Source organism: Plecotus auritus (assembly GCF_963455305.1).
Source record: "Plecotus auritus genome assembly, chromosome: 5".
Taxonomy (NCBI): Eukaryota; Metazoa; Chordata; class Mammalia; order Chiroptera; family Vespertilionidae; genus Plecotus; species Plecotus auritus.
The window spans coordinates 10,165,719-10,177,829 of NC_137776.1; the positions used below are offsets into that span (position 1 = coordinate 10,165,719).

Below are 12,111 nucleotides of genomic sequence, written 5' to 3' on the forward strand. Positions count from 1 at the left end.
TTAAATTGTTTCAAACCACATTCATTGCATTTTTATGCAACTGTAGCATAAACACTATTAAAAATACTTGTTGACATCAATACTACTTTTCAAATTTGTGCCTGAGTTCTTTGGACAGTTCTAATGGAATATTTCCCTATCAAATATGCTTTATTTGGCAATTGCTCATAGCATGCATACAGTTAAATTTCATATCTAATTTTGTCATTACCTGAGATTACTAAATTGTTATATTTCTTTGGCATTACTAAAACCATGGCTTTTCACAATTTTATCTCTTCCATTGGCATTAGTAATTTATATAATTAGAGAGAAATAAACCATAGTTGGCAATTAAACTTTGTATTGGCCTTCAAATGCACAGAAATTAATACAGATATTATTATCTTCTAGTACCAAGAGCAATGTAGAGACACATTCTGGGATTGTGGCAATTAGTATTATGGTAATTGCTGAGTTCTTTGGTTTTAGCCTAGATTATAAATCAGGATTTATTTATATTAGTTGTGAGACTATTTTAGTACTAGTACCTATTAAGAGGATTCTAGACAACAAATGTTTTGGTATTTATAATAATATAAAACATGATATAAAAGAGGGGAATCATTAGACTATTTTAAAGATCCAAATTTTATTTTATTTTTAAAGAAATATAATTGTACTTCCAACATAATAATATGTGTGTATATGTATACATGTATGTACATATCCTCATTAAACAAAGGTTTGCTTGTTTACTTGGAACTACTTGTAAATTAGTAGAGCAGATACTTATGTGTGATAGGTTCTTCCAAAATTTTTTGAAAGTTTATATTAAACAGCTGAAGAATTCTCTCTGCTATCTTTGCTTGGCAATGCTTTCTTCAGGAAAAGTTAAAGGTACGCTGCAGCCTAGCCTTTGTCAAAATTGCCATAAATTCTGAATTGGTGGATTTTCCCACAGGTCCTAACTGCTCTGGTTTATTATCCAACACCTCTCTTGGAGTAGATGATAATAACCATATAGCTGTATGGTTTCATCAGTTGTATTTGTCCGCGTCTTCAGAAGACAGAGACCAGAGCCAGTCTTTTTGGTAGAACTACAGCAGGGAGTGGGAATTTTTCTTTTCAATCTGGGCTCTACAGACAGACTGGTCCCGTGGTGGGAGAGGCGACTTCAGAGGAACGCCAGGTGCCTCTGAGTCCCAGGAAGCACAGCAGCACGAGCTCGCATTTGTTAAGGCCGTAAGCCATTGCAAAGCGCTCCACAGCTCGGCACAAGGAGAGCCGTCACGCCAGGGAGCATTTCCAGCCCTGGCTTCCAATGCTTTCCTGCAACGAGATGCACTGCCATTCATTCCATCACCCTCTGAAATTCCAGAGACTTGTCCACGGGGCGGAAACCACAGGCTAAATTAGAAGGAATGCCAGTAAAAAGTGAAGGAGAATCTTCCAAGAATAAGGAAGAAGAGGGTAGCAATTACATGTCTGGAGATGGGCAAGAACTTTAGAATTTCATAATGACGGTGAAGCCAGAAAATTGCGGGTTGGAAAGAAAGGGCTCAGCGAAATTCAGGTCAGAGGAGGCCTATCACCCAGGTGCTGAAAGCCAAGGGACCAGCCAGGTGGGGACACCCAGAGCAAACGGGAGCAGAGTCTGCCTTCAGCCCTGCCTAACGGTGGAGCTGGGCTGTGGCTCCAAGTTGGCATGTACATTAATCATGTAAATGTCCATCATTTGCTGACAGGTGGGATTCATGAACAACGGGCGGATCAAAGCTCTAGACATTGAGTGCTTCATTAACGGAGGGTGCACACTGGACGACTCGGAGCAGGTGCGTGCATCAGACACCAGCGACCTTGGTCCTGAATAGAACACAGAACTTCTAGATGAGTCTTTACTGAACACGCTTCCTCAAGTACTTACCAGGTTCCACAGCAGCTCGACTTTTAGAGAAAAGAAGAAAATGTTCTCCAGTATATGTGAATATCTTCTATTACTTTAGGTAACAGAATTCCTCGTACTGAAGCTGGAAAATGCGTATAAAATCCGAAACCTCAGGTTCCGGGGCCGTGCCTGTATGACCAACTTACCATCCAACACGGCCTTTCGCGGATACGGCTTCCCACAAGGAACCCTGGTAACAGAATCTTGCATCACAGCTGTGGCAGCCAAATGTGGCCTTCTGCCAGAAAAGGTAAGGTTGCAATCAAGGTCACAGCCAAGATTGCTGAAGAATCAGATGAGACGGGAACCAGCTACCTAGGGAAATACCCTAGAACTACTCAAATTAGCTCTGGCTCAAAATTCAAAATATATTCAGTGCTACCTAAAAGAATTCACCTCCATCCTCTTATCTTCCACCCTTCTTGTACAAAGATTTCTCTTTTTCCTTCTTTTTAAAACTTGTGCAAAGATAATTACTCTTTTTAACCTTTAAACCTCACTGAAGTCATTAGAGTAAACAGTGAACGTACCCTTTTTTATCCCTCCATCCCTATTGGTTAAGGGTAACCATGGTCAGCATTTCCATATTTATAGTTCTAGCCCTTTCTCTATGGGTATCCATCCATCTGTATTCATACAGAGATACATCAGCATTGCTATGTGTTTATACATGCACATATACAGTTACTTACCAAAATGGGGCCCTAATAAATACATTATTCTGCACTCTGCTTTTTTCTACTTGACAATAGGCCATGGCCATCTTCCTGTGGCAACAGAATGACCTACTTCCTTCTTTTTCAAGACTGAATAGTGCTATGTAACACGGATGTACCGTCATTTGCTTAGCCATTCCACTATCGGTGCACGTTCAGCTTGTTACCCATCTTTGGCTATTCAAATGCTGTTGCAATACACGTCTTGGTACAGATGTCTCAGGGGGATATCTTTGCCCTCCTAGGTAGAGGGTAAATTTACAGAAGTGAAATTGCCAGTGCACTTGAAAACTCTTGAGAGAGACCGCCAAAAGAATGCTCTCCAAAAACATTATTTTGAGCAATATCCTAGAAGGCGCACAGTATATACAACATGCTAGTCAGACAGGGGCAGCTCCTGGCAGTTGAGGTCAGTGTTGATAACACTTTCTGCTCTTCATATACTCCATCAGACCCCAGCCTACTTTTTACATTTCAATCTCGTTTCCTCAATATATGTTGTAGTCAGTTTCTGACTTACCATAACTATCGATTCCATTTTCCACCCACTTCAGGTTAGGGAGAAAAACATGTACAAAACTGTGGCTAAAACCATCTACAAACAAGCCTTCAGCCCCGAGAACCTGATACGATGTTGGAACGAATGTCTGGACAAGTCTTCCTTTGGCAGCAGAAGAAAGCAAGTGGAAGCGTTTAATAAGAAGAATTACTGGAAGAAGAAAGGACTTGCCATTGTCCCCATGAAGTTTTCAGTCGGCTTTGGTGCCAGTAGCTACCATCAGGTAAGGTCCTAGCTGTATAAATCACCCTGGTGGCAGACACACTCCTGGCCCGATCAGCTTGTGCTGACTTTGCCAGAGTGTCACATTTCCCAGGGCGCGGAGCCCCCCTCCTGAGCAGCACCCCTCTGCAAGCACTTGCTCCACAGTACAGTAGAGAAGTGCCTCCATGGCAGACAGTGGCATCGGCAAGCGTGAGACCTGCAGCAGGGGGACTGCCAAGATGGAGTCCTGACTGCCCCACTGAACCCCTATTCAGAAAGGGAGCAGGAGCCCCCAGGGCCTGCGGTGCTGTGCTTTCTAAGCTCAAGGGTCACAAACCTGGGCAGGAATGGGGCTGTTCCTGGCCCCAGACCCCATAGCATTGCTTGGTGCGCCCTAAGTCTTAGGCAAGGAAGTCATTCTACGTTGCCCTGACCAGCTATTTGTTTCAAGCCACCTCTCCCAGGAACCTGACAATTCTGATGGGGAAATGGGGGTGGGGCCCCAAATCCTCCCAGGTGGATTTGCAAAAGGAAGAGGCAAGTCATTCAGAGGCCCTCTCCAGAAGGGAGGAGGAAGGGCAGCATATAGGTGAGTCCATTACATAGCATGCGGCCTGGTACTGAGTCTTCCCAGCAAGCCCAGGGAGCCACATACAGGAAAGCTGTTTAGAAAACTGGGAAAGACTGTTGCCTCCCAGGATTGTCCATCAAAAGCAGAAACGTCTTACACACATTATGTCTAAATATAAATCTAAAAATGCAGTAGATCTCCCTTGTGTGTATACCATTGAAAACATTCTCTTTTTTTTATTGTTTGAAGTATTACAGATAGTAGTACATAAGTCTCCTTTTTTTTCCCCATTGACCTCCCCCCGGCCTCCCCTACCCCCCAGTACATGCCTTTACCTGCCCCCCCCCCCCGCCAGTGTCTTATATCCATTGGTTATGCTTATATGCATGCATACAAGTCCTTCGGTTGATCTCTTACAGCCCCCCCGCAACCTCCCTTGCCTTCCCGCTGTAGTTTGACAGTCTGTTCAATGCTTCTTTGCCTCTGTATCTATATTTTCCCCATTTCTTTCCTTTAAAAAATCTTGCCTCTGCAGACTAGAAATAAACATATAATAACAAAAAATGAAAACATTCTGCTACTTACACCCAACTATTGGCAGCCAATACACACATACACACACACACACACACACACACACACACACACACACACTACAGAAGCTTCCCTGTCAAAGAAAATCTTTCTTAGGTAATAAACCAAGTGCCCCAAATCCCTGATCAACTTGAATCAGGCAGACCCGAGAAATCCTTGGCCCTGCCACTTACTGGCCGTGTGATATTTAACCTCTCTGAGCCTCTGCTTCCTCAGTTATAAACTGAGAATAATAATCCTCTCTCTCAGGATTGATGAGGATTCAATGAGATAATGACTGTACAGCATCGGCAGGGTTCCCGGAACACCGTGTAGTTATCAGGGCAGCCCACCCCTACCCCCACCCCCGGGAGATCTGACACCCCTCTCAGGGCTGCAGCTCCTCTGGTGTAGGATGAGCCTCCCTGACTCCTGGTCACAGTCCTGTTCCGATCTGATGTGCCCATTCTATAAAGAGGTGCATGAACGTTAATTGTCTGCAAGCCCGACTGAATCAACAGCTATGGCATAAGAGATCCTGGATATCACACGTGTGGATTTTCCTCTGATGCCAAATGTGTCCTTTCTACACCAATTCTCCAACACCAGCTGGGTGTCCAACAATTCACTTCCATTCTGACACTAGCTACCCACACTGAGTGCATAGGTCAAAGGCCGAGTCCCACAAGACCGCCCCAATTTCAGATGCCAGCACAATAGGGTGCTCAGGCTACCGGCACTTCGGCCCAGCCAACTACAAATTTGGGGGTTTCCTCTACCCACCCCCTCAGGTTTGATAATTCACTAGATCAACTCACAGAATTCAGGAAAGCACTTTACTTATGATTACTGTGAATTTATTCTAAGTGATACAACCCCAAAACAGACGAATGGGAGAGGAGGCGTGAGGCTGTCGAGTGCTCTCCCTCCACCATGCGGCCCACCTGCTCATGGATGTGTTCTCCGACCCGGAAGCTCCCAGAAATGTCATTACCTGGATACACTTGATTAAATCATCAGCCATCGGGATTGAAATCAATCTTTAGTCTCACACCTCCCTGGAGGTCAGGGAGTGGGGCTGAAAGATGTGACTCTCCCAGTGGATGGTTTTTCTGGCAACCATCCTGCCTCCCCAACCCCAGCTAGATAGGTTGCCCCCAAGAGTCATCTCATTAGCATACAAAGCACAGTAAATTCCATGGGTTTTAGGAACTGTGTCAAAAACCAGGGGCAAAGACCACATATTTGTTTGTATTATACCACAGCTCCCCTCACCTTTATGGCTGCCCTCACCTAAACCACGGCCTAATTTCTGCCAACTTCTCATTTCACCACAAAAAAATGCTTTAAGTCAAGCAAAGTGTCTCTTTGCAAGACCTCCAACTTCCCCACAGAGTTCCAAATTGATGTGCTCAAGGCACACCAGGCTAGGAGCTGAGGCGTGTTATTCCAGGTCAGCTGATGACTCATAAAGCTTAACACCTACTCCCTAAACCAGGCAGGAGTAGATGTCCCCACGGGGGATCAGGAGGCCACGCTGAAGAAATACTATTATTAGAACCTACAAGCTTTGATGCCTGGAATCCCTCCAAGCCGTCAGGGGCCCAGGCATCTCCAGACAGAATAGACAGAAGTCCTACTTCCTCCTCCTCCTTCTCCTCCCCCTCCCGTTCCCTCTTCTCAAAGGAAAAATACCACATCGCCATTCATCCAGTTTAACAAACATTTTTTTAGTGTCTCTGTGATTCAGATCTACTCAGAGTTCCCTTCAGGACACAAAGATGAAAAAGACTAGGTGCCCCTCCTCGCTGAGACTCCCTGTCACCTCCTGTATTCGTTTCCTGTGGCTTCAATAACAAAGTACCGCAAACTGAGTGGCTTCAAACAACACAAGTATTCTCTCACGGTTTAGGAGGCTAAACGTTCAAAATCCAGGTGTTGGCAGTGCTATGCTCCTTCGGGAGGCCCCAGGGAAGAAGCCTGCTGTACCTCATGTCAACTAATTGCATCTGCAAAGACTACTTCCAAATAAGGCTGCTTTCTGATGTCCTGACCTGGGACAGGGATTTACAGGGGACGCTACTCAACTCAGTACACCCCTGTAACCGTAGGTGCAGAGAAGGGGGTAACGGATCCTTCCCAGAAAGGAATGAGGAGTATTCGCAGAAGTTCTAACAGAATAGAGACCACGGGTGTGGGGGGTGTTGAAGGCTGGAGAGCAAGCCAGGGAGAGAACATCGTATGCAAGAGCACAGGTCAGGAAGGAACAGGGGCAATGCCAGGCTTAGGGGCAAGGTAGAAAAAGACAGGGATGAAGTGGGAAAGCACCAGAGCCCGAATCCCAAAGGGCCTCACATAATAACAAGGAGCAGTGCAGGTCTCTCCCTTGCAGGCAGACAATGGGGAGTTTCTGCCCACCTTGCCCAAGGGACAAACTGTTCCCCCTTTCATGATTCCATTCTGTGCCACTATGTTCCCTGGCTCTGCAGAAGCAGCTGGGTCTGTCCTCCCAGGTCTCCAGGGCCCCCATGGCACACCATTTATCTCACAACTCATTCTGCATTCTCATGACCTGCTTTCCAGCCTGGCCCCCCACTGCACTGAGAGCTACCTGAGGAAGAAGCACATCTTATTCATCATTATCTATCTAGAGCAAGCACATGACACGTGCATGTACTTACAAATGTTTAATTCGCCAGTTGAGTGGTTTGCCAGAGATTTTAAGCGGGGGAGTGACTTTCAAACAGTAGCAACCCCAAGGGGCTCCTACTAAAACCAGGTTCCTCACTAAGACTGTCTTTCCAGGTGACTTTTGCACAAAACAGAGCTAGGCCTCAGAACCCCACCAGGAGAGCTTGCCTCTGACCCTCCCCACTCCGCGAGACTGGAGTTTCACTACCCCGTGTCTTCTACTGAACCTCACTAAACTGGCCCTGAGCTGTCTTCGGGGTTGGTTGTTTTTCTAGGCAGCGGCACTGGTTCATATCTACACAGACGGGTCTGTATTGGTCACACACGGAGGCAACGAACTGGGACAAGGTATTCACACCAAAATGCTACAGGTAAGATCAATAAAATGAAGTCATTAATCTCATTCATTGTTGATATGACTGACATTTGGCCCTAATTTTAGGGTAAGGGACAACTCCCTGAGCTCAAACCCTAAGATCTTGACTATTTAGTTGAAAAACTTCTTACATATCAAATAAAATGGCTGTGGTGGTGGAAATCACACACACACACACACACACACACACACGCAAATACTCCTGAAGCGTGGCCAGGGCCCATGGATGGAGGTGGTGAGCCCCTGGAGCGTTGCAGTGGGTGTGCCATGCAGGCTTACATAGTGTAGGAGTTTCTCACTTTTCCTATTGGAGACCAGCGTGTATAATTTTTAAAGTTTGGACAACAATATTACGATATTATTTTGACAAGTAAGGATGAGTATGTCATCAATATCCTTCTCCTATCATCTTTAAAGAATACTTTAACACGCACATACCTACATACAAAATTGAAAGATGTGACCCCAAGAGAAAAAATTAAATCTTTAAATACATTTAACTGAATGACAAATACATTAGATTGTTATAGTGCATATCTGCAGCTTTTGACTATCCCTCCCCTTAGCTACTTTGGAATACACCTCCCACATTCCATGTAGTTCTGAAGGACTCCTCACTTCTGGTGGCTTTCTGCCCCATCCCCCTCCCGTTACTGGTACAAGGTGCATGTGCCAGGATGCTTCCAAAAAAAAAAAGTCAATAGTCAAAACATCAGAGTTTTAAGTAAAGAAACGTGTATTGATCAAAAAGGCCCAGCTCAAGAAGATGAAGGTACCTTACAGCTTCTGGAAATCTGGCTTTTTTTTTTCTTTTCCTTTTTTTTTCTTCTTCTTCTGCAAATGCATCTTAAGAGAGCCCAGAATTCAGGCATCTTTTTTGTCATCAAGGGAAGGGAGGAGAGGTGAGGCAAGAAGTGCGTGAGGGCCATGGACAGTGAGGCCCTGACAGGGTTCCAAGGAAGAGCTGCAATTTCTAAGTCTTGTTCCCAGTTGGTGGCTGGTCTGTTGACACCCACTGATCTGAGTGTGGTCTGGAGGCTCCTTGAAATCCTCCCTTTCGAAACCATATTGTATTCTCTCCCTTATTATTATTACTACCTATCAGGTTGTCAAGACAGGAAGTCACAATGTAATTCAACACCCCCCCCCTTCTGCCTCTGGTGATACTGGCTGGCCGGGTGGCTACCTGTCATGATATCGTCCAGCCCAGCAGTTGTCTGTCCTGATGTTGTCCCGCCCTGTAGCCGCATGTCACAAGATTTAGGCTTTAAAGGATATCACGAACATATTAAAAATAGTCATTTTTACTAAGAAAAATGATGACCCAAATCTTCACAGAACTCCTTGCTGAACTTGAAAATATGTCTTTTTCTCATAGGTGGCCAGCCGTGAATTAAAAATACCCATGTCTTATATGCACATCTGTGAGACAAGTACAGCCACGGTGCCTAATACAATTGCTACAGCTGCCTCCATCGGTTCCGATGTCAATGGCAGAGCCGTGCAGGTGCTTCCTGCTGTCTGTCTGTCTGTCTGTCTGTCTGTCTGTCTTTCCTCGGGTACTTTTACCACATCTCCAGTTTTCTTAGCTGGATACAGGCACACGTGACTGGCTTCAGAGAAGCCGTCTGTGTCACTAAACTCAGGCTCAGGATAACCAAAGTGTCAGAGAGTGTGTTAGTTGGAGCAGGCTAAATGGAGGTGACAGACCCAGAACATAATGGCTAAAACATAACAAAGTCCCTTTCTTGTACACTGAAGACTCAGGGGGAGTGTTGGCTCATTCAAGCACCCAGACTGATGGCAATTCCTCCATCTCCAACATGTGACTTTCAAGGCTGCCCTGAGCGTCATCATCCAATGAGCCAGGGAGGGAGAGCATGGAAGCCAGACCTGGCAGCGATGCCAGTCACTTCCACTCGCCATCCATTAGCGGAAGCGGTCTCAGGCCACAGCTCACTGCAGGGGAGGTGGGAGAAGGCGGAGCAGTGGGAAACCACATACATGCCCAGCAACCATGGAAGAAGGGGAGCCGGTGCTCTGGTGCAGAGGCAGTCTCTGTCCCTCGGAGACGCAGAAAGAGGAAATCTGGGAACCAATTACTGCAGAGCTGTGTGCGTTTCCCCTGGCACCAATAAGGCCTCGTGGGCCGGGAGGCAGACGGAACTCCAGCCAGGTAGACAGGGTACAATTAAAGCGTCTACATCAGTGGAGCCCTACCAGAGTACTCATCCTTTTTGTTTGTACTGTTTTCTAACGGGTGTTTAATGTTTACTTTTTCCGAATAGAACCATGACTTCACGTTCCTTCATTCCAATATCTGGTTGCCTGTCCTTTTGCCATGTCTCTGTTATACACGGTCCACTTTCTCTACTAGAATGTTGTGGGAAGGCATGTTCCCTCACCCCCAGGACACTGCACTTAAGCTACCAAGACGAACCACTTTTAAATCCATTTTATCTTTGTGAGGACACCCTTAGGGGCTCAAAAACCAGAGATTTTTACTCAGAACAAATGTGTGGGAAACCTCAAATTCATGAGATCCAGTTTGGGGTAGAATCAAACACAAGCTAGGAATAGCTCAGTGTGTATGGGAGTTGTCAGCCCAAACTTAGCGTTAATTCATCTAGGACAACGATTTTCAACTGCTGAGCCGCAAGTTTTCTAAAAACATGAAATACCTGACCTCTTTTATCTTAGCTTGTCAAATTAAAAAAATGACAACACAACAATAGCCATCCGGTGTGAATGAATCAAAATTATACCTATTGTTTTTGTCATTTCAGAAAAAAAATTGGAGGTATACTGCAGAATTTTAGTAATTAGTGTATGTGTGCCATGAGATAAAATAGGTTGAAAATCACTGTTCTAGGATATTGAGTTTTAGATTTCAGTTTGGAGTATCAGAAACTTTGTAGATCAGGTTATTATAAAAAACAAACTTAACTATTTTTTCACTTCACACCCAAAGCAAAGGCCGCCATTGCAATACTTTGATGTGGATGGGTGATCAGGCAGAGGGATGGACAGAGAGTTGAATAATGTTTCAGACCCAGACGGATATTGGCATGTCATTGTTGGAGATTGGAAAAGACAAATTTGATTGGAAATAAGATGTTTTGTTTCATTTATTTTAATGGCTAGAAGATACAAAAGAAGGTACAAGTCAAAAATGTAGAAAAAGAGAAGAAAGAATTAAGCACGTGAATATATTTAGAAAGGGGACCTGAGAGGAGAAGTTCAGCTGAGCCTATGTTCTCACAGGAAGTGAAGCAGGAAGGGAAAGGCCCTCCAGTAACGGATGCTCCTCTCAAGGTCAGGGGCTGTGTTGTTATCGTCTCTGTGTCCCCAGTGTGCCGTATCAGGCACTCCATAAGTATTCACTGACCTAGTCAATTATCCACTTATATTCTTCCACGCAAGTCCTAACCATTGGGCTCTTCTCTAATGGGAATGCCCTTCTTTACTCCTCCAAGAACGCTTGTCAGATCCTTCTGAAACGCCTTGAGCCCGTCATTCAGAAAAATCCAGAAGGTTCCTGGGAAGACTGGGTAAGTGTTCCATTCCATTACTACAAATGAGGAAACCCACACCAGTGCCCAGAGCACCTGGCAGCACACAGCTGAAGCTCGTAGAGACAGTTCTTCTGAGAGTGGCTTTATACCTAAGGGCAAGAGCCCCAAAGGCTGAGACGGCTGTCCCGTGATGTTTACCAGGTACGTATGGAGAGAGCACACGGGGAACAGCATCCCTGAGAAGAGGAATGGAAGTGTAGGAAGAGTACCCAGAAGGCCTGACCCAGACTGAGCCTTCCTCAGACACACAGGCACACACACACACACACACACACACACACACACACACACACACCAGGTGTGGAAGGTGTGGAGTATTGTTATTGAATAAGTCTCAAGAGAAATGGTTTGTTTCATCCAACTTTACAATACCCTATATACTATTTCTTTAGCACAATTATCTCATATTTGCACATACACTACTAAAGTGCTGACACTTAGATATGTAAACTAAGCCTGTACATCATGGATGGGCAGCAGGATTCCATTTTATTTCTTTAATTCAGACCTCTGAACTCAAATCAGAAGGAAATTGTTAGTGTACCAGCTGAGAGAAAATATATATATATATAGTGATGAGTTAGTCCTTTTATTGGTAACAAAGCACCAACAATGATCGTATGTCAATTTTGACACATGTTTTTATTTTGAATATTTTTATTTTCACCTGTTAGATGGTGTATGTATTTTATTTGAACTAATTATGCTCATCCTGCAGATAGAAGCTGCTTTTGAAAAAAGAATCAGTCTTTCAGCCACGGGATACTACAGGTAAAGATTACAATGGTAACGTCTTGACTTAGCCAAGAAAATGGGAGGCAACCACGCACTCAGGGCCTCCGTCCCTCGTTTGTAAAACAAGTTTTCATCGTGTGATCTCTGAGATCCCTTCTGGGCCCCAAATTCTACGACTTCACAT

At 44.8% G+C, this 12,111-nt stretch overlaps 1 protein-coding gene across 1 annotated transcript in view; it reads left to right on the top strand.

Moving 5' to 3' along the window:
- The window catches only part of LOC308248109 (aldehyde oxidase 2), a gene marked incomplete at its 3' end in the record, with an annotated part of 67,307 nt that overhangs the window by 42,636 nt on the left and 12,560 nt on the right, over window positions 1-12,111 (top strand). The window contains exons 24-30 of the mRNA XM_080668114.1: window positions 1,728-1,814; window positions 1,986-2,177; window positions 3,198-3,425; window positions 7,517-7,612; window positions 8,996-9,124; window positions 11,094-11,168; window positions 11,911-11,963. Of these exons, the coding sequence (XP_080524240.1) occupies window positions 1,728-1,814; window positions 1,986-2,177; window positions 3,198-3,425; window positions 7,517-7,612; window positions 8,996-9,124; window positions 11,094-11,168; window positions 11,911-11,963 (860 nt within the window). The remainder of the gene's footprint in view (window positions 1-1,727; window positions 1,815-1,985; window positions 2,178-3,197; window positions 3,426-7,516; window positions 7,613-8,995; window positions 9,125-11,093; window positions 11,169-11,910; window positions 11,964-12,111) is intronic.